The sequence below is a fragment of the Geotrypetes seraphini genome, chromosome 11 (assembly GCF_902459505.1).
Source record: "Geotrypetes seraphini chromosome 11, aGeoSer1.1, whole genome shotgun sequence".
NCBI lineage: Eukaryota > Metazoa > Chordata > Amphibia > Gymnophiona > Dermophiidae > Geotrypetes > Geotrypetes seraphini.
This window is the reverse complement of record NC_047094.1, coordinates 138,708,706-138,732,247: the sequence shown is the minus strand read 5'-3', so window position 1 is coordinate 138,732,247 and position 23,542 is coordinate 138,708,706. Positions and strand designations below refer to the sequence as shown.

At 40.8% G+C, this 23,542-nt stretch overlaps 1 protein-coding gene across 2 annotated transcripts in view; it reads left to right on the top strand.

Moving 5' to 3' along the window:
• Positions 1-23,542, top strand: part of MMP24 (matrix metallopeptidase 24) — a 75,662-nt gene that overhangs the window by 47,729 nt on the left and 4,391 nt on the right. For both annotated transcript variants that reach the window (XM_033962643.1, XM_033962644.1), the window contains exons 5-8: positions 2,305-2,466; positions 4,928-5,142; positions 11,351-11,489; positions 22,297-22,563. In XM_033962643.1, coding sequence (XP_033818534.1) covers positions 2,305-2,466; positions 4,928-5,142; positions 11,351-11,489; positions 22,297-22,563 — 783 coding nt within the window. The remainder of the gene's footprint in view (positions 1-2,304; positions 2,467-4,927; positions 5,143-11,350; positions 11,490-22,296; positions 22,564-23,542) is intronic.

Here is a 23,542-nt window from a genome sequence, read left to right as displayed (position 1 = left end):
CCTAACATTCTATTTTCTTTCTTAGCCACTGCTGAACACCGAGCAGAGGGTTTCGGTGTATCATCAATGATGAGACCTAGATCCTTCTCCTAGTGGGGACTCCTTTTTTTTTTTTTTTCTTTCCCCGCTGAGTCAGACCAGAGGTCCATCTTGCTCAGCGGTCCGCTCCCGCGGCGGCCCATCAGGCCTAGTGCCTGAACATTGATCCCTGATTAATTTTATAACTTACCTCTAATCCCATCCCTATAATCTACCTCTACTCTTATCTGTACCCCTCCCTTGGTAGAATCTTGCATCACATCACTACATGCATCACTTTGCACTTGCTCACATTAAAATGTCCTCTGCTTCCAGTTGGTTGTAGATCCTAGAGCCGTTTCATTTGTACAATGTCATTGTGTAAATGAAAAAAAGGAAAAAATAAAAGTCAAGAACCTCAAACCAAATACACGGCTAAATGTGTAAGAAATATATTGTTGCATCCCTATGATCTCTGTTGCTAAAATAATCTGGAGGTCAGGCCTGGATCAAATAACAGGCTTTACCACCTGCTAGCAAAGTTTTGATCAAGAAAATAATATCTACTTAGGGCTCCTTTTACGAAGCCACAGTAGGGCTTTTAATCACGCGCTACCCCCGCGCTAGCAGAAAAACTACTGCCTGCTCAAGAGGAGTGGCCGGCAGTTTAGTGCGCATTAAACCACTACCACGGCTTTATAAAAGGAGCCCTTAATGTTGAAAAAAATAAATGGTGAATAGCATGGTATTTATATTATACAGAGCAGGTATCCAACAAAGTAATGCTTAAAGGTATAGAGTTAGGTGAGACATTAGGGTCCTGTGAGGGTGATGTTCATGCTGAATGGCGCCAGCACATGTATAATTGATAATGGACCCCCCAAACCTCACCTTTTTGGAACTGATGTAAAAACGCAGTGAGTTACACCCACTGAAAACTGCCTCTCTTCTCAATCATTGCATTCACACTTGCACATAGAAATTACTGCTTATATGAGTAAGGTTTAAATTTGCCGGCCTCTGCTTCAAAGTACTATACGGCCTGACCCCCAAGTCCATAACGGACCTTTTCGCATTTTCTAATAACAAACTCAAGAGAAACAAACCCAAAACTCATTTCCCCAAAAACACCACGAACACCTTCTCTCTCAAGACCTCTTTCGCCCACTACATACGGGGAATTCAGGAAACGCCTAAAAACATACCTGTTCCAGAAATACCTAAACAATTCCACCTGAACGTACAGCACTGTTATAAATATAATCTGTTATCTTCATCTTATCGTAACTTTACGTTGCTATTTATCCCCAACATGTACATATTACATTTTCGCTCAGCAAATTGTATTTCTATCTCCTGAGGTCTCTGATCTCTGTATTTCCTCTGAATATCTACTTATTGTATTTCGCTGAATGTCCAGCACTCTTGATTGTAAACCGCCTAGAAGTCGCAAGATTGTGGCGGTATAGAAGAATAAAGTTATTATTATTATATATTAAATTGTAATGTATAGATAGCACTTAAGTTTCGCAAAAGAATGCTGCTTCAGAGAACCCTCTTGAAAGCTTGAAAATCTCTCACAAGGAGATAAGTATCAAGTTAGTTTTCAGAAGTAATGGTTCTTGAGACTACCTCCTCAAATTAGATTGTGTTTATCTCTTCAGATCTTTTGCAAAACCTTACAAGCCACTGTTTCATCGCTTTTTAGGCTATAGATCTTTCTTTGTGATCTAGTTATGTAAACCGAATCAAGTTCCTGTTTTTAGGAGATGATTTGGTATATAACGGCAGTCAGTTAAGTGCTATCTATACATTACAATTTAATATATAAGACCTCGTATAAGCAGCAATTTCTATGTGCAACATTGACAAGCAAGTGCAATGGTTGAGAAGAGAGGCAGTTTTCAGTGGGTGCAACCCACAGATGGTCTCATTGCTTAAAAGCACTTGTTCATTTTTACATCAGTTCTAAAAAGGTGAGGTTTGGTATCCATTACTAATGTTGCTTTTGACAATGATTCATTTGACACCAATTAACATTTATATTCCCCATTTTTGGGTAACCAGCACATAGATATACAGAGTATATAGTCTTTCTCTTTGAGAAAACCCGAAATGGGTGAAACTCCATAACCTGAGGCTTGTTCCCTTATATAAAAATAAATCACCTTCAGTGTCATTTTGGTTTACATTGGTGGTTTTTATGTTGGATTTAATTAATAGGTAATCACCAGGTTTTCTTTAGTTTATGATAGACATAGTTCTAAAAATATCGTTTGTCCCTAGGAAATGACCTGTTTCTGGTGGCTGTGCATGAACTGGGCCATGCCTTGGGCCTAGAGCATTCTAATGACCCCAGTGCCATAATGGCTCCTTTTTACCAGTACATGGAGACACACAACTTCAAACTGCCTCAAGATGATCTCCAAGGAATTCAGAAAATCTATGGTCAGTGACATTGTTAGTAATTTTGTATCTTGTCAGACTTATCTGGAAATGTTTGATGACTTTAACACCCATACTGTATAATGTCTCATGTACCAGTAGTGGATGTTCACAAACTGAACCAATGAATAAGATCTCAAATGTGTTTGAAAAGCCAGACACCAGTTAGAAGTTCACTAAAGTCTTATGCCACTTATAATAGCATGGACTGCTGAAATCTATGGGTCTGATATTCAAAAGAGTTGAACTGGGCAGGAGAGACTTTGAATACAGTAATTCTGATGGGCGTCAGTAATTCTGAATAGAGCAGAGTGACATGGTCATATTTTGTACTGTTTGTAGTCTTTAGAGAAGAACTTGAGTAAGAGAGTAAATGGCATTGCAGTAAACCAAATGAGACACTAGTATAGAATACAGAGAAGTAATTTGTGAGTTTTTATCTAGCTAAGAACAAACAACATGAAATTGTCACCATGCCATAAAACAAGGCCTAGTTAGTTCTGCAATCTATTGGGCAAATCAAGGACTTCCTTAGGCTCATCCCTGAGGAAGTCCATGATTGGCTCAGGTGCATCAGGCCCCTCCCAAGGAAGGAGCTCTAGATGGCTGAGCCAATCAGGGCCTTAGGACCCTCTCCGGTGCACCAGGGCGGGGCCTAAGGCCCGCATTGTGTTGCAGGAGGCTGGAGGAGCAGGAGGGACTGAGCACCCCTCCTGCTTCCAACTTTTAAAGGTATGGGGAGGGGAAGTCTGGTGGCAGGAGGGAGTGAGCATCTCTCCTGCCGTTTGTTAGAGGGGGGGAGGATACGGGCCGATGGAAGGAGGGAGTGGACATCCCTCCTACCATATTTTTAAGCGTGGAAAGGGGGGGTTTGGCCAGCCGTTGGTACGCTGGGAGGAGGGGGCTGATGGCAGGAGGGACCGGGCATCCCTCCTGCCATATTTTTCAGCTTGGTAGGGGGGAGCATTGGGTGGCAGGAGAGAGTTGGCATCCCTCCTGCCTTTTGTGGGTTATGGGGGGTTGACAGGTCTGCCTGTTTTTTTATTCTTTTTTTTTAATGGGGCAGATATTTTTTGTGTGTAACACAGTACTCCCACGATATTCGCGGGGGTTCCATTCCAGGAACCCCTGCGAATGTTGAAAAACTGCGAATACGGTTTTTAGTGGGGGAGACAGGAGAGGGCAGCCTCCCAGAATCTCTTAGTTATTCCTTCTCTGAAAATAGTAGGCACCAGAAGACACGATATGTTTTCCATAATGGGTCCTCAATTGTGGAACTCATTACCTCAAAACATTAAAGACGAAAAGGACCTTACTTCTTTTAAAAAATCCTTAAAAACTTATCTTTTTAAAGATGCTTTTAAAATTTAAACTTTGGACATGATATAATGTTTAAGGCTTTTTAACTCTCTCCCCTTCCTTTCGTTTTTTCCTTCTTTGTTTATTCCCTCTAAGAAAGAATTGTAACTTTTCCCTCCTTCCCTCCCCGATTCATGTTTGTTTTATTTGTAAGAATCATGTTACTTTGTTAGTTTCTTTGTAACTTAGTTAGTTTTTTTTTTTTTTAGAGGTTGTACATCGTTTAGCAAATTAAATAAGCGATTTATCAAATATTAATAAAAACGTGAGAGGCAGGAGAGAGCTGCTGGAGCGCCGGTGAGTGAAGGAAATCACTCGTGGCATGCTCTGACCGCATCTTCCTGCACTAAAGTTGGGCCTCACCAACTGAGGGGGCTCTCCTGAAGAACCAACTGGGGGCCCTCTTTGCTGGAGGTGGAGCTTGGGGGTGGGGGGGAGGGATTTGTGGAGTTCTGGTTGCTGCTGGGTATCAGGGGCTTGATTGTATAGTTGGGGGTACTTCTGTGATTTGTAGATTTATTGCTGTGCTCTCTGACTGATGGCTGTATGTTCTGTTGTCCATGATATTCATGGTATGGTTTGTATATTTCCAAAACTTTTCAATAAACATTTATTGATTTAAAAAAAAAGCAGCTCCTGATTGGTGAGGCTTGACTTTAGTGCAGGAAGAGGCTGTCGGAGCATACCGCGAGTGATTTCCTTCACTCGCTGGTGCTCCAGCTGCCCTCTCCTGTCCGGTCATTCACGGTCGGAAAATACCGCAAATCGCCGACCACGAATGACCGGGGGAGCACTGTACATGCAAAATATCTGTGCCATAGAAAAAAATGAATAAAAAAACAGGCAGACCTGTTGGTAACAGTTACCGACAGGTCTACAGCAGTCGGGTTTTAGGATAGTAAAATCCGATGCCAAATAGCCAAGCAAGTGTTAGTGAATCAATCACTTGGCTATTTTGCATGGTTTGGGTTGGATTGGATTGGATTGGAAAATATGTGGTGTGCCGTTTAGTGAATCGGGTGAGTAGCAGCAATCGTCGTTAACCTGTGATCGCTGACTTTAGTGACTTTGAAAACATAATGACTTAATTCTTTTCCATACACAGGCCCTCCTGCTGAGACACTAGAGCCTACAAGGCCTTTGCCAACTCTACCTGTCCGTAGAATTCATTCAACCTCTGAAAGGAAGCACGAACGACAGCCGCGACCCCCACGGCCTCCTTTAGGGGATAAGCCATCGATAGCAGGATCCAAACCCAACATATGCGATGGAAATTTCAACACTGTGGCCCTTTTCCGGGGAGAAATGTTTGTCTTTAAGGTATGAAACTAGGGATGTGGCAATGTTTTTGTTCATATTGCACATCCTGGGGTTTTTTTTCCCAATATCTGTCAGCTATGCCTGTTTTTAGTAGGAAAGTACTACTATAACAGGGATGTACCTATCCAAAGCAGCATGATTACTATCCCTGTTGGATAACAGATTTAATTTGTCTGCAATTTCTTTATTGCACTACCAGCCACGTGGCTGCTCATTTATTGTATCAGGTTATCAAAAATTGATAATTGTTTTATAATGTAGCAGATAGAGGGCAATTTGCTTTCCTGTAGTAAAACGAAAGTGGAGGATAATTTTATAACAACACATGAGCATGTGTGTGTGTTTTGCCTGTTTTATAAAATCCAAAAGAGGCCCAAACAATTGCATTTTTTACCTAACTGGTTCAAAGGATTTTCTTTCAAGAAGCAAGTTCAGAAAGAAACTGAATTGCTTCAAAATAGAATCAGTCCACAAAGTAAAAAAATGTTTTTTTGTGGGTTTTTTTTGCATTTTTCTTTGTCAAAATAATTAGATTTTCATATAAAAAAGAGAAAAAACTATAAAAAAATATTCTTATCCCTGTAGAGAAATATTGCATAGCACTGCCTTCAGAAGGAAGTAATCAGCTTTGCTATAAAGCACTTCAAATTAATCATCAAAAGATTACTTGACATGCAATTGTGTTGCTTGTGTTGGTTTATGAAGTGAAGGCTGGTCTACACTGACATGCACAGACCTGATGAATCAAATGGTTGTAAATGGCGAGCAGTAGCTGGATATGGGTCTTCAATGATAAGAACAGAAGAATAGCCTTACTGGGTCAGACCAATGGAGGCCAATCCAAGTCACAAATACCTGGCAAAAACCCAGCTAAAAGCAGCATTCCATGCTACTGATCCAAGGCAAGCAGTAGCTTCCCCCATGTCTATCTCGACAACAGACTATGAACTTGTCCAAACTTTGTTTTAAACTAGCTACATTAATTGCTCTTACCATTCCAGAGCTTAACTATTCCCTGAGTGAAAAAATATTTCCTCCTTATTGGTTTTAAAAGTATTACTCTGTAACTTCGAGTATCCCTTAGTCTTTGTAAATCTTGATGCAGTAAAAAATTGATCCACTTGTACCTGTTCTACACCCCTCATGATTTTGAAGAGTCCTAACCTCTTTCATCTTTCCTCAAACGAAAGAGAGAGGGAATGGGTGTTTAAGGAAGGGAAGCAAAGAGGAGGCTGTCCATTAGGACTGTTCAATTGATGAGATGGGTCTTCAGCGTTTTCTGGAAGATCATCAGTGAGTCTTCCAATTTCCTAAGATCTTCCTGCAGTTTTTCACAGTCCATGTGCGTTTTAACAACTTTGAACAGTTTAGTGTCATCTGCAAATTTAATCATCTCACTCGTAGTTCCAATTTCCAGATCATTTATAAATAAGTTAAATAGCACCGGTCCCAGTACAGATCCCTGCGGCACATCACTATTTACCCTTCTCCATCGAGATAAATGGCCTCTGTTTCTGTCCGATAACCAATTCTTAATCTACAATTGAACATTGCCTCCTATCCCATGACTCTTTAATTTTCACAGGAGCCTCTCATGAGGATCTTTGTCAGAAGATTTCTGACTATATCAACTGACTCGCCTTTATCCACACCTTCAAAGAAGTCAAGCAAATGAGATCAATTATTTCAATCAGTCTTGGAAAACTGTTCCTTTTTATGTCTTTCACAATTCTGAGAGCTAGTCTTAACTCTTTCAAGTAACACACATTACTTTCTTTGTAGAGTTGTTTTGCCACTTCTAATCTTTTCTTTCATCTCTTCTGGCACAACTTTTCAGAGCTAATCCTGTGTGGTGCCAAGGCTATTTTGAGTTCTCTTGCTCATGAAACATAACCTGTGGAACATGACAATCCAAGGTTTGAGAACATTTTGTTTCATTGAGAAACATGTTCGCCCAAAGATAAAGAGAAAAAAAATTGGTTGAAGGGATACAGTCTTTGACAGAAACTCAGAGTCTATCCTTGATTGGAATACAAGACGTTTTTATGCATATCAACCCTTGAAAGGTCTGGAGCCTAAGGAAGAGTCAATGCAGTAAAAGCTAATACATGATTTGTCCACAGAAATGATTGTCTTCACAACAGCAAGATGAAAACAAATTAATTGTAGTCAAAACTAAATCTAAAAGATGGCTTTGGAATGTCAGGGCTCTTTCACATCTTAAGTCCCTCAACAAAAAATGTAAAGTCCCTATCCTTAATAGAAATTTGGATTCAAAGTGTACATTAAAAATCACCCAGAATACATAAGTAAGTGTATTGTGCAGTACATAGAAACATGATAGCAGATGAAAGCCAAATGGCCCATCCAGTCTGCCCATCCGAGAAACCATTATCTCTTCCTCTCTAAGAGATCCCACGTGCCTATCCCAGGCTTTCTTCACAGTCTCTGTGGAGTTTTTTTATGCCAATGACTGATCTCATGACAGCATTAAACTACTTATATTTATGAATGTCACTTTATTCTGAGACTTTTTTCTAACATAGTAACATAGTAGATGACGGCAGATAAAGACCCGAATGGTCCATCTAGTCTGCCCAACTTGATTCAATTTAAATTTTTTAATTTTTTCTTCTTAGCTATTTCTGGGCAAGAATCCAAAGCTTTACCCGGTACTGTGCTTGGGTTCCAACTACCGAAATCTCTGTTAAGACTTACTCCAGCCCATCTACACCTTCCCAGCCATTGAAGCCCTCCCCAGCCCATCCTCCACCAAACGGCCATATACAGACACAGACCGTACAAGTCTGCCCAGTACTGGCCTTAGTTCAATATTTAATATTATTTTCTGATTCTAAATCCTCTGTGTTCATCCCACGCTTCTTTGAACTCAGTCACAGTTTTACTCTCCACCACCTCTCTCGGGAGCGCATTCCAGGCATCCACCACCCTCTCCGTAAAGTAGAATTTCCTAACATTGCCCCTGAATCTACCACCCCTCAACCTCAAATTATGTCCTCTGGTTTTACCATTTTCCTTTCTCTGGAAAAGATTTTGTTCTACGTTAATACCCTTCAAGTATTTGAACGTCTGAATCATATCTCCCCTGTCTCTCCTTTCCTCTAGGGCAGCGGTCTCAAACACGCGGCCCACGGGCCGCATGTGGCTCTCCAGGTTTTATTTGTGGCCCGCAGTCTGGACGCGATCAACAGCATTTCTCTTCCCCTTTCCCTTCCTTTTGGAGCAGCAGCGTGTCTGGCTTGCTCGTTCCATTCTAAGCCGCGGGTTGGCAGCTCCTCGCACTATCCACTCCTGGATCGGAAGCCTCTCTGATGTCACAACATCAGAGAGGCTTCAAACGCAGGCACGGATCTCGCAAGGAGCCGCCACCCGCGGCTTTGAATGGAACGAGCCGGCCAGGCACGCTGCTGCTCTACAAGGAAGAGAACGGAAGGGAAGGGGAAAGAGAAATGCTTCTGCTACATAGGAAAGGGGGACCCTAGGGAAATGCTGCTGCTGCTACTGCTGTACAGGGAAAGGGAGAGGGAGGGAAAGGGGAAGAGAAATGCCTCTCCTGCACAGGAAAGAGGGCAGGGAAATGCTGCTTCTGTTGCTGCTGCACCCAATTGGGGAGAGGGAAGGAAGGAGAAGGGAGAGGAGAGGAACAAGAGAAGAAGCCAAGTTAATGGGAGGGAGGGAAGGAAAGGAGATATCAGACCATGGAGGGGGAGGGGGAGATGCCAGGGCATGGGGGAAGGGAAGGAGACAGATGCCAGACCAGGGGAAAGGAGAGAGGGAGAGAAAGGAAGGAAAGAGATGCCAGACCATGGAAATAGGATGGAAGAAGAGAGAGATAGGAAGGGAAGGTAAGACATGGAAACATAGATTTTGAAAAGAAAGCAGAAAAATTGAACATTAAGTTAATGCCAAAGATGGATGCAAAGCAGAAAGTGAAGACGGAGAGAAAAACAGTCAAAGGACAAGAAGGCCCTGGAAACATAGTTGAAAGCACAGAAAAATAAAGGTAGGGAAAATGATTTTATTTTCAATATAGTGATTGAAATGTGCCAGTTTTGAGAAAGAAAAGATATTAAACTTTAAATGTGAGGGCTGCAGAAAAAATAGAGTACTTGGAGGGCCGCAGAAAAAATAGTTAATGTCTTATTAAAGAAATGACAATTTTGCATGAGGTAAAACTCTTTATAGTTTATATATCTTTCCTTTTAACTGTTAAAGGAAAGTTTTATAAACTATAAAGAGTTTGACCTCATGCAAAATTGTCATTTCTTTAATAAGACATTAACTATTTTTTCTGCGGCCCTCCAAGTACCTACAAACCCAAAATGTGGCCCCGCAAAGGGTTTGAGTTTGAGACCACTGTTCTAGGGTATACATATTCAGGGCTTCCAATCTCTCCTCATACGTCTTCTGGCACAAGCCTCCTATCATTTTCGTCGCCCTCCTCTGGACCGCCTCAAGTCTTCTTACATCCTTCGCCAGATACGGTCTCCAAAACTGAACACAATACTCCAAGTGGGGCCTCACCAATGACCTGTACAGGGGCATCAACACCTTCTTCCTTCTACTGACTTCCTTTATATAGCCCAGCATCCTTCTGGCAGCAGCCACTGCCTTGTCACACTATTTTTTTGCCTTTAGATCTTCGGACACTATCACCCCAAGGTCCCTCCACCTGATACCATTGCAGATAGATTGTTATTCACTCTCTCTGGTTTCAATCCTTTTCAACAGTAAAGTAGAGTTAGTATTGCCTATTTTTTAGATGCCATTTACAGAAATTTCCCGTAAAAGTGTAATGAGAGAATTAAGAAGAGAAACAATAACAAATGAAGACAGAATGCCAAGGAATAAGTGGTGAATAATAGTTTTTAAAAACAGTAGCTAGGACAAGGCAAAAAAGGCTAAAATAAAGGTCCTTGGCTATAACAATACATATAAATAACAAGGACTATTTCTTTGAAATGTAAAGAGCAAAAGTCAGAGAATAGCTTGAGATGGTGAATAACACATTCAAGTAGTTCCATAGGCTGTAAAAAGGAAGGGAGAGGTGAGACATTCTTGGAGGATTACTGTTTAGATCTTGTCCCATGCTAATGAAGGTTATTGTCACAACACAACCTGGATTTATCTCTGAAGAGCACTGACATCTAGAGGTACAAAGAGTTTAGTTCTCAATTCAGGTAAGATAAAGTGTCTGGTTATTGTCATCTATATCATAGATGGAATGCATTCAGGTAATGAAATACATTTCGTGCTGGTGCAGTTGTAAATAGGCAACTCTGTTTTAGGTGATCCCAAAACATCTGATAATTCAGGGTACACATAAATGAACTAATTGTTTTCATAGTTTACACTACAATTTTATTTCATTCATTCCTCACAGATAGTGAGCCTTGGGACAATCGCATTGTGATTATCTAATTCATTTCCACCCCTATTCTGGTAGGTTTATGTTTATGATCATATTTGAACAAGTTTTGTTTTTATTGGCTTTTATATTTTTTAGCACATATATTTATAATTACAAATGCATATTTTTTGCTTTTAGCTTTATTTTTGTTTGAAGTTTTGATTTTGCGATTACATTTAAATTAAGGATTGTTTATTTATATACCATTCAATTGATTTTTTAAATTAAGTTTCATGCACTTCCTTGTTTACCAGTTTGGCTATTTTGATTTTATTGCTTTTTTATTTACTTTTTGTTGTTTGCTTCCATTATTTTTTAATAATTTAAGTATTCATTTCTATGTATTTTTATTTCTGTCCTAACAGATACCACCACACTTCTAATGCGGGCAATCACCAAAATATGGCCACGTTGGATCACTAGTTTCTGCACATGATAAATACTGTCTTTTATGCCATTCTGATTTCTGTTTTGAGATCAGGTTCCTTCAGACATCTTATCACCTATCTGTAATGAATATGCATGAGAGAGTGCATGCAAATCTGTCTTCACGACATGCAGATTTCTCTATCTTTATTGTGGATAGCCTGAAAACCTGCCAGCCTAGCGTTTGCACAGCACAGATTTGGGAACAACTTTCTAAAACACAGTGGGAGATTTGCAGAGATGGATGAGTCTGTTATAGCCAGTTAAAGGAAAGTTACCAGGAAGAATCCTACAGGATTATATGTACACAGACATACATGGACATACAAGTGCAACTTTGTTTTTCCCCAGGATCGCTGGTTTTGGCGTCTACGCAATAACAAGGTTCAGGAAGGCTACCCTATGCAGATTGAGCACTTCTGGAAAGGTCTTCCAGCCAGGATTGACGCTGCCTATGAGAGGTCAGATGGGAAGTTTGTGTTCTTTAAAGGTAAAATTTTCTCATCACTGATCCACATGAATAGCCAGAGTTGCTGTGTGTATATATGACCTGGAATTCTTAAAGAACTTTGCCTATATATTTTATTTTTCATCTGCTTGTCCTCTTTCATCCTCCCTCTTCTTATCAGAGTAGGATAAACTTTAGACCTACGAAAACTGAGCAACAATTCTGCAGCCAAATGTGCCTTGCTCCTTAGATCAGTTCTTTAGATTTCCTTGGGTTGATATACAAAAGCACTTATAACTGCCTATTTGTCTTCAGTTTGGTGCTGTGTAATGGATAAATTTTGGATCAACAACTTAACACCCATTCAAAATTTATCAGTTTAGATTTAAGAGGGGCCAGGATGAAAGTTTCTGTGGGTCCAGAGAAGAGCAACAAAAATGATAAAGGGCATGGAGAACCTTCCATATGCTGAGAGGCTGGAGAAGCTGGGGGCTCTTTTCCCTGGAAAACTGGAGACTTAGAGGGGATATGATAGAAACTTACAAGATTATGAAGGGTATAGAGAAGGTAGAGAAGGACAGATTGTTCAGACTGGCGGGGGCAACAAAAACTAAAGGGCACTCAAAAAAATTGAAGGGAGACAGATTCAGAACAAATGCTAGGAAGTTCTTCTTCACTCAGAGGGTGGTGGATACCTGGAATTCGCTTCCAGAAGAGGTGGTAGAGCAGAGTACGATTTTGAGTTTCAAAATGGGATTGGACGAGTTCCTGAAGGAAAAGGGGATTGAAGGGTACAATTAGAGGGTTACTATACAGTACAAAATGCTTTAGAGCATTAGATCACTTACAGGACATTGACCTGGGGGGCCGCCGCAGGAGTGGACTGCTGGGCTGACTCGGCAGAGGCGAAGCTTATGTTTCTATGAATAGTGCCACAATATACTTCCAGTAGCCAGATATACTGTACTGATGTGTTTACATGGACTACATAAATATCAGGTCCAACTTTAAACAGGTAAATTATCAATGTAGCAGGTTTCACCCGGAAACCTGCTCCAGTCATGATGCCAGCTGTGGAAGCCTAAGAGAATGGGTAAATTATCCATTGAAGTTTACTGCAACTACTACTACCTCTACCGAACCTACCACATCCGCATCTATTCCCTGTGCATATCTCAATACTAGATCTGTCAGGAATAAAGCCTTCCTAATTAATGATTGGATCATTAGCAAGCAAATAGCCTGTCTTTTTCTAACCGAACATGGCTATTATCGGAAGATGATCCAATAATAATTGACCTCCTACCAGACAATTTCAAAATCCTTACGCTAAACCGCCCGGGAAAAAAAGGAGGATTAGCAATTATTCTTAAAGAAGGTTTTGAGTTCGAATTACTAGATTCCAAAGTGACCGACCAACTAGAAATTTTAGCATGCAAAATTAGCAACTGCCAGTTAGAAGAATCCCTATCCTGCATATTATTCTATGTCCCACCAAAAAGCTGGCAAAAACAGGATAATCAGCAGACCGTAACAAATGAAGAGCTATTATAAAAATATACAAACAAATGATAAAAGACAAACGTAAAGCATTCTACTCCACTAAAATTAACTCATCTTGCAATGATTCGCAAGGAATCAATACAAAAGAGCTATTCAACCTGGTCACGAATTTATTCGACACCACTCAATACACCATACCCACACACAGTTACACTAAGTTACCCTCTGCACTTCGATTCAAAAATTAAAAACCTTAGAAACCACTGCTCAACAAACGACCCTAATGATCATCAAATAGCTAACACCCAAGGAAATGACATATCAGCAGACATGATCTGGAGCTCCTTTCAAGACCTAAAATGGAGTGATTACACCAAACTATACAACAAATACTCTAAAACTAATTGCGTTCTGGACTCATGCCCTGCAGAAATTATGAAAGCGGCACCATTACAATTCAAACTATCGCTGCTACAATACCTGGCCCACAACTTTAAAAATGGGAAGTTCCTCTCTAATAACCCCAATTCTAAAAAATCGCAAAGAACCCTCAGCCCTAATAACCAACTACAGACCGGTAGCATCCATTCCGTTTATTGTAAAAATCATGGAGGGACTAGTACATACCCAACTAATGGACTATCTTAATCAGTTCTCTCTTCTACACGAAACCCAATCCGGTTTCAGACCTTTATTCAGTACGGAGACAGTAATTGCAGCTATTTTAGACAACCTGCGCCTACTGTTTAGCAGGGGCCTCAATGCATTGGTTATGCAATTCGATATGAGTTCAGCCTTTGACCTGGTAGACCACAGGAAAATGCTACAATGCCTAGACGCCACTGGTTTCGTGGCTTCCTTACATCCCGCACCTATCAGGTACGCTTCAATTATGAGCTTTCCGATACCTGGAGCAATCCATCCGGTGTGCCACAAGGGTCACCATTGTCTCAATTGCTATTTAACGTCTACATGTCCTCACTGAGCTTGCAATTAACTCAGCTGGGGATAAAACTATTCAGTTATGCAGATGATTTCACGATTATAATCCCATTTGCTGACTCTATCTCGGAAACTATTCCCAAGGCTTCAGAAGCCATAAACATGATGGAGCAATGGATGACAAACTTCAAGCTCAAACTTAATTCAGAAAAAACAAAATTCTTCATTGCTTCACCACATCCGTTTGACACCAAAATACCTCTATGCATCAATGACACCCCATCCAGCCCACCATAAAGATACTAGGCATAACTCTAGATCAGTGGTTACCAAACCTGTCCTGGAGGACCCCCAGGCCAGTCGGGTTTTCAGGATAGCCCTAATGAATATGCATGAGACAGATCTGCATATAATGGAGGTGCCAGGCATGCAAACCTGCTCCATGCATATTCATTAGGGCTAGCCTGAAAACCCAACTGGCCTGGGGGTCCTCCAGGACAGGTTTGGGAACCACTGCTCTAGATCAAGGCCTAACCATGAAAGACCAGGTGGACTCCTTAATCAGAAAGGGTTTCTTCACTCTCTGGAAACTCAGATCCATTAAAGCTTATTTCGATACGTCGGCATTCAGAACCCTGGTCCAATCCCTCGTACTAAGTCAACTTGACTACTGTAACATCGCCTACTTAGCCATTTCCCCAAAAAATATGCGACGTGTACAACTAATGCAAAATGCAGCGGTCAGATTAATCTTCGGACTAAAGATCATGTACATTGGCTACCGATGGAAGCACGCATAAAGTTTAAATTCGCCTGCTTCTGCTTTAAAGCGCTAAACGGACTTGCCTCTAAATACATAATTGACCTTTTTTCCTTCTCTGCCAACAGACACAAGAGAAGCTCTTATTCCTACTTCGTTTCCCTCCCCAGTTAGAGGTTGTAAACTGAAAAAACACCATGAACACCTTCTTTCACATCAAGCAGCATTGTGGGGTAAAGACCTGGATCAACTGCTTTCGCCCACTACTTATGAGGAATTCAAAAAACGTCTAAAAACTCAACTGTTCCTAAAGTATCTAGACAACTGACCCACTCATCTTCTTTCTCCTCCATAGTGATTCCTCTGTCCTATTAATCTCTTTCTCCTCAACAATGCATTTCCGGTCCTATTAACTATCCTCTTCCCCCCTCTTAAATTCAATCAATTTGTAATCTATTGTAAACTGCATAGAACTTAATGGTATTGTGGTATATAAGCTGTTGTTATTATTATTATTATTGCTATTAATTATTTCTAGAGTGCTACCAGACATACGCAGCGTCGTACAGTCACGAAGGAGACAATCCCTCCTCCAATGAGCTTACAGTCTAAAGACAAAACAGATAAACAGGGTGGGGGCTATAGTTAAGGGGAATGATCAATCTACTGGCTAGGGTGGTGAGCAATGGGCAGTGGGGAGTAGGGTTATGAATTGAAGGCTATATTAAAAAAGTGGGTTTCAGTCTACTTTTAAACAAGTGAAAATTAAGTAGGTAACCTTTCCCAACCTCTTGTTTCATTACCTATCCCTTTTTATTTGTTTATGAATTGTATTTAATCCTTTTTTTCCTCCCTTTTTCAAATGTATTATTTTATAATATTAATTGTTTTGTTTATTTTAATCTAATTTTTAACTAAATGTAAATCGCACTGGATTTGGATTTTGCGATCTAATCAAATATTTTAAACACATGAAACTCAGGTAGTTTATTCCAGGCATACAGGGCAGCTAGATGAAAAGGACGAAGTCTGGAATTGGCAGTGGAGGAGAAGGTACAGATAAAAGCAGCTTATCTGAGGAACAGAGTTCTCAGAGAGGCATATAAGGAGAGATAAGAGAGGAGAGACATTGAGGGGCTGCAGCACGAACACACTTGTAGGTTAGTAATAGGAATTTGAACTCTTTTTGAAGATGGATAGGGAGCCAGTGAAGTGATTTTGAGGAAAGGGGTAAGGTGAGTGTAGCAAGGTTGGCAGAAGATAAGTCATGAACTGAGAAGCAGTTTAGCGAGAGATCTGTTAGAAGTAAATTGCAGTAGTCTAAGCATGAGTAGTGTGCTGTAGAGATAGAAGCGACAGACCTTAGCAGGCTGAAGGATGTGCATAGAAAATGAGGTTGAGGACCACAGATTCAGGAGACAGGCCCACTAAATATCAGGCCTACACTACCTCCACCCCCTCCTGTTGTAGTTTGGCAATCCGATGATGTACTTTATGAATGCTACAATAAACCCTATATGAGCTGATATAAAAAAGCTTCTCAATAACAAGGACAAAAACCTCAGTGGTAGTTTGGTCTCAATGACTGACATAGAATCTACCTCCCATGAATCTCTGACTACATTTTTGATATTAGCTCATAGTGGGTTTATTGTAGTGCATTTTTTTATGTGGTAGAAATCGGATAATGAATCAAATTTCTTGAGCTGGAAGATTGCAGCTAATTCAAAATACAGCAATTAGACAATCTGAGTAGTTGCTTGGAACTTAGGCCTGCAGTAGTTTAAGGAGGAGAGTGTGGCATAGTGGTTAAAGCTACAGCCTCAGCACTCTGAGGTTCTGGGTTCAAACACCTCAATGATCCTGGGCAAGTCACTTAATCTTCCACTGCCTCAGGTGCATTAGAAATATTGTGAGCCCACTGGGACAGATAGGGAAAATGCTTGAAGTACCTGGATGTAAACCGTTTTATAACTACAAAAAGGCAGTATACAAGTCCAGATCCCTATCCCCCTCCATCCCTAGTTACATAGAAACATGATTGCAGATAAAGGCAAAATGGCCCATCCACTCTGCCCATCCGAAGTAATCATTATCTCTTCCTCTCTGTAAGAGATCCCACACAGGCCTATCCCATGCCTTCTTAAATTCAGACACAGTCTCTGTCTCAACCACCTCTTCCGGGAGACTGTTCCATGCATCTACCATCCTTTCTTAAAAAATGTATTTCCTTAGATTACTCCTGAACCTATCACCTCTTAACTTCATCCTAAGCTCTCTCATTCCAGAGCTTCCTTTCAAATGAAAGAGGCTCGACACATGCGCATTTACATCACGTAGGTATTTAAATGTCTCTATCATAACTCCCATCTCCTGCCTTTCCTCCAAAGTATACAGATTGAGATCTTTAAGTCTGCCCCCATATGCCTCATGACGAAGACCATGCACCATTTTAGTAGCCTTCCTCTTGACCAACTCACTCCATCCTTTTTATATCTTTTTGAAGGTGCGGCCTCCAGAATTGTACACAATATTCAAAATGAGGTTTCACCAAACAGCGGCATAAATACCTCCTTTTTCCTACTGGCCATATCTCACCCTATGCACCCTAGCATCCTTCTAGCTTTTGCTGTCACCTTTTCAACCTGTTTGGCCACCTTAAGATCATCACATATAATCACACCCATGTCTCACTCTTCTGTTGTGCACATAAGTTCACCCCTAAACTGTACCACTTCCTTGGGTTTTGCAGCCCAAATGCATGACTTTGCATTTCTTAGCGTTAAATTTTAGCTGCCAAATTTCAGACCATTCTTCAAGCTTCACCAGGTTTTTCTTCATGTTATTTACACCATCATGGATGTCTACTCAATTGCAGATTTTGGTATCATCCGCAAAGAGGTAAAATCTTACCCAATAGCCCTTCAGCAATATCGTTTATAAAAATGTTAAAAAGAACAGGCCCAAGAACAGAACCTTGTGGCACACCACTGGGAACATCCCTTTCCTCAGAGCGATCTCCATTTATCATTACCCTCTGTCGTCTTCCACTCAACCAGCTCTTGACCCAGCCCTTCACTTTGGGATCCATCCCGGGGGCACTCAATTTATTTATTAGATATCTATGTGGAACACTGTCAAAGGCTTTGCTAAAATCTAAATATGCCACATCTAGCACACTCTCTCTATCCAATTCTCAGGTTACCCAGTAAAAGAAATTGATCAGATTTGTCTGACAAGACCTACCTCTAGTGAATCCATGTTGCCTCCAGTCCTGTAATCTATAAGATTCCAGAAACTTCACCATTCTCTGTTTTAAAAGCGTTTCTATTCATTTGCTTATCACAGAAGTCAGACTTACCGGCCTGTAATTCCCTACTTCTTCCTTACTTCCACTTTTGTGGCGAGGGACCATATCCACCCTTCTCCAGTCCTCCAGTACCACTCCCCTCTAGAGATTCATTGAACGGGTCAGTCAGCGGAGCCACCAGAACTTCCCTAAGTTCCTTCAGCACCCTCAGATGTACACCATCTGGCCCCATCGCTTTGTCTACTTTTATTTTAGCTAACTCCTCACGAACACAACCCTCTGAAAATTGATCAGGATCTACCACTCCTCCATCCCTATTCATGTTTGTCTTCTGCGGTCCCACTCCCGGCGCTTCAGCCGTGAACACAGAACAGAAATATTTGTTAAGCAATTCAGCCTTTTCTTTATCAGCTTGTACATATTTCTCCCCTTCACATTTGAGTCTCACAATGCTACTTTCGCACTTCTTCCTATCACTAATATATCTAAAAAATGTCTTGTCTCCCCATTATACCGTGTCAGCTATTTTTCTTCCATTTGCATCTTTGCTTTCCTGAGTACACGACCAGCCTTTCTTAATTTTTCCAGATATTTTTGCCTGTCTTCTCTTTCTGTGATCTTTTGTAGTTTATGAAAGTTAACTTCTTATTCCTTACCTTCTCAGCTACTACTTTTGAGAACCAAAGCAGCCTTCTTTTCCTCTTACTTTTACTTATGTGCCTCACCAAAAGGTTTGTCGCTCTTACAATTACTAGGGTTACTATATGGCTCCAGAAAAAGGAGGACAGATTGAGACATCTGGGTTTTACTTCCACTGCTTTCAGTGGAATTAAACCCAGATGTCTCAGTCTGTCCTCCTTATTTCCATTATTTTCAATGAAAGTAAAACCCATAAGTCACAATCCGTCCTCCTTTTTCTGGAGCCATATGGTATCCCTAACCCAATTACTCCTTTCATTTTTGCCCATTGCATTTCCACTCCTTCCAGACGTTCTCATCCAGACAATTCCTTGACGTAATCCCCCATCTGAACAAAGTTAGTTTTTTTAAAGTCTAGAACCTTTGTTTTTGAGTGAGCCCTCTCTATACCCATCTTAATATTAAACCATATCATGCAGTGATCACTGGATGCCAGATGATCACCCACTGTAACATCAGAAACACTTTCCCCATTTGTAAGCACTAAAGTATGACCCCAGCCCATGTGGGGTACCATTACCAACTGCTGGAACAGTTCTCCTTGTAGAGAATCCAGGATCTCCCTATTTCTAGACGACCCCGCAATAGGGATACCCCAATCAACAACCGGCATGTTAAAATCACCTATTAGTAAAACTTCCCCTTTTTTAGATATATGCTGAATGTCTGCTATTAAATCTCTGTCCACTTCTTCTGTTCACCATTCCCTCTTTCCAAATTGATCCACAGTGCCTCTTCCTTGCCCTGCAGATCCTGCAATTGTGCGGTGAAAGGATGAGCATTTAGCAAAGTGGCTTTCATAAAAAAAGGACTGAATAATGAAATACCAAAAAAAAAAAAAAAGAAGGGACTGATCAGTCATAGCCACAACCGTTTCATGCTGTAGTAGATTTTCTTACATAGGTTGGAGATTTGTGGTGCATAGGAAAGTGTGGCATCAAGAATGACTCCAAGTACTTTGGATTTGTGCACTTTGAGGTTGGTTCCAGATGGTAGAGATAGTGAGTTAGGGACAGTATGTTGGGCAGTATGAAACCTGAGTAATTTGGTTTGGTTGTACTGTATTTAACTTCAGTTTGTTACTGGTGGCCCAGATGGAGATTTTGTTTATTCCTTCTGTGATTTTTTTCTGAGGCATTCAAGGAAGCTGGATATTATTGTATGAGTAGGAAGATATCATCTGCATAGGTTAGTAGATGTTCTCCATTATCAAACTTATTTCCAAGCGGGCTCATGAATACATTGAATAAGTTTGGGGATAGAGGCAAGCCTTCTGGAACACCGCAGAATGATTTCCAGCTTTTGGAGAAGGTTTTGTGTAGAACCAATCTAGGACTGGGTCTCCTATTAGGATTTTCAATAAATCTTGTCAGTAGGAGTTGAAGGCTGCTGCGAAGTCAAATTGGAGTAGGATAGCTTGTTATCCTTTGCTTAGAGTTTGCTTGATGATGGTTGTTAATGTAAGGAGTAGGAGTTTGGTGCTGTTGTGCTCTGAATCCGAATTGTGATGGGTGAAGACAGGAATGCTTTTTGATGTATATGTTGTTTACATATTATGGTTTCAAGCAGTTTTGTTAGTTTCAGAATTCCTGTGATTGGTCTGTAGTTGGATGGTATTGATAAGTCTGCTTTTGTGTTTCAGGTATATATCCCATTTGGTATGGCTGCTGGCATTGATGAGTGTTATTAACCATTGTGTGATTGCATTGGATGTGCTTGCTAATAGTTTACAGGGGAAGGTGTCTAGGATATTGCCGTGTGTGGACAGTTTTTTTTTAGGAGCAGAGCAACATCTGATATAGATATAGAATTGAATTCATTCCAAACTCGGTCGGCAGTGCAATATTTTTCTGTCATGGGTTTGCTTGGTTGATTGTAGTTGTTGGAATGGTTATCACTGCTTTGATGGGTTTGGATATAGTACTTTATAATTTGGAGAAGAGGATTCTTATAATTGGTTGGGTCTTTTGAGGGAACAATTTTTGAATGGAGTATTTTCTGTGTATAAACAAGATTGCTATGTCCTCTTTTTTTGAATAGCAAAGTGGAATAGGTTTATTATACACAGTGAAGCATTGCAGTAGATTTTGGACCCTGAAGCTTTTTTATAGTGAAGATTTCTCTAATGCAGGGCAGTTGCTTGAAACACACTGAAGTCAGCAATTTTGAAGTTAAGTACTGTTTATATTTTTGCTATGAGTGATGTACCCACCATCATCTCTCCCTTCCTTCCAGCTTCCAGCAACACCCATGTGGGTCCAACATCAGCGGTAATGGTTGCAGTGCCCTGCTGCGTGGGTCTGACAGCAGCGGCAGCATCCCCTCCCCCCTACACACACACATACATACACTCAGGTCTGACAGCAGAAGCAGCACAGCATAGCAGACCCCACCCCGCTACCCATACCTTCAAATTCACTTCCCATCATTGGCCGCCAATCTGCACAGGCCTGCTCTTGGGCTTTCCTTCTGCCAGAGTCCTTCCATCAGAAGGAAGGACTCTAGCAGCAGAAAAGTCCAAGAGTAGGCCTGAATCAATGAATCTGTTTTAAAAAAACCCAACCCAAATTGATTTGAATCTTTTCAGCCGAACAGAATTGATTCGAATCGTAAATCGGGCAGCTCTACTCCAGTCTTGTTGCATTCTGATAATCCCAGATGACATGTCCAGGTGGCCCTGGGAAACCACAGCAGCAATCATTTGGTAGGGCTACCACTAGCCACAGCTGCCTTTTTTCCCCTCTCTCCGGGTCTGAATGTATTACCTTCTTGATGGGCTTAGGTTTATCAACCTTTTGTCCATGCATAGTGATGGAATTTTAAAAAGGTGTGCAATAAACATGAAGAATCCCTATCCATTTCCATATACAGTTCAAACCCCTTTTATTAACTTACAAGTGCATTCATACATGCTACAGCTCCTCAGTATCTCTCCACTCTTATCTTTCTCTACATTCTTCCTTAGGAACTCCTTTCATCAGCGAAGTCACTCTAGTTTGTACCTTTCCATCTTGCTGTGCCATATGCCTGGAATAGACATCCTAAGTCAGTACATTGTGCGCTGTTTCTAGCCCTAAGACTGCTTTTACCCATTAACCTGTTCAGTACCCATATTTCCCTAATCCTTGTTTACTTCTTTTGACTAGATCAGGGCTGCCAAAGTCCGGTCCTCGAGATCTACTGCCAGGCCAGGTTTTCAGGATATCCACAATGAATATGCATGAGAGAGATTTGCCTGCCATCTCTCTCTCATGCATGTTCATTGTAGATATCTTGAAAACCTGGCCTGGCAGTAGATCTCGAGGACTGGACTTGGGCAGCCCTGGACTAGATTGTAAACTCTTTCCAGTAGGGGGCCATCTCTTATGTGTACATCCAATAGCACTTTAGAAATGATAAATAGTAGTAATAATAATAGTTCTGATACCTAGCATGTAATCCATAATTCCTTTTGGTTTCTGTAATTATCATATTCTTTTCTCTTTACTAGTGAAAAGTGAAGTTACTTAAGAGCCATTTTTTATAATATATTGAGTTCACCAACTCTCATGAACATACTTTACATCAAGATAAACCTTAACTTCTACATAAGAAAAAGTCAATTTCATGTGTTCTCTCTTTTCCCTGATATCCAGGAGATAAGTATTGGGTGTTTAAGGAAGTGACAGCAGAGCCAGGCTATCCGCACAGCCTTGTGGAACTTGGAAGCTGCCTGCCCCGTGAAGGTATTGATACAGCTTTGCGTTGGGAGCCAGTTGGTAAGACCTACTTCTTCAAGGGAGACAGATACTGGAGATACAATGAAGAGAAACGAGCTGCAGACCCAGGGTACCCGAAACCTGTCACAGTCTGGAAAGGAATCCCAGAAGCACCCCAGGGAGCATTTGTGAGCAAAGAAGGCTGTAAGTGAAAATCCTAGACATGATTTAAAAATACTTGATTTCCTATTTACTAAACTAAACTTTGGATATCGCATCATCTCCATAAAGATAGAGCTCGGCACGGTTTACAGGTAAATTCAATAAATGAGGAAAGGATATAATTAGAAATTAGAAGTTATGAAGAGGATAGCTAGCTTTACATTTTCAATAGATAGCTTTACGTTTTGGAGAAAAGCCAGGTTTTCAGATGCTTTCGGAATAATTGGAATGAGCCAAGGTTCAGCAGCGGGCCAGGGAGGTTATTCCAAAGCTCAGTGAATTTGAAGAAAAGGGATTTCCCTAATTTACCTGCATATTTCTCATGGAAACTACTACTACTAATCATTTCTATAATGCTATTAGATGTATGCAATACTATACACATTGCATGCATCCGATGAGTAATAATAATAATATTACAGCTTCTTATATCCCACAATTTGACAGGGAACCATTGCAGCTCACAGCAAGAAAGAATACATTTGTGATTCCAGATTAAAGTGGGCAGATTTAGTTTAGATAGTTCAGAGTATGGGGGAGTGATAAATGGGAGCGCTAGACCGTGCATAGCATTCGTAACTACGAGGGAAAGAGGTATGTTTTTAGTCTTTTCCTGAAGAGACAGTGTGTGGGAATCAGCAGCAGGTGAGCTGGTAGATTGTTCCAGATGTATGGTCCAAGGAATTCAAAAGTGGAGTTAAACGTTTTTTTCCCAGCATATTCGTTGAGAAGATGAGAAAGGTATTTTAAATTGTTGTGCAAGACTTGAATTGAGAAAAGTATGAGAGACTGGAATACAGGTCACTAGACCGCTGGAGCTTTCTCCGTAGATGGCCTTGTGAATAACACAAGCTAATTTGAACTGAATGTGTTTTTTGATAGGTAACCAGTGCTGTTTTAGCAGTAAGGGGCTAACCCTCTCAAAGCGGTTGAACCGAAAAATCAGTCTCGCCACTGCATT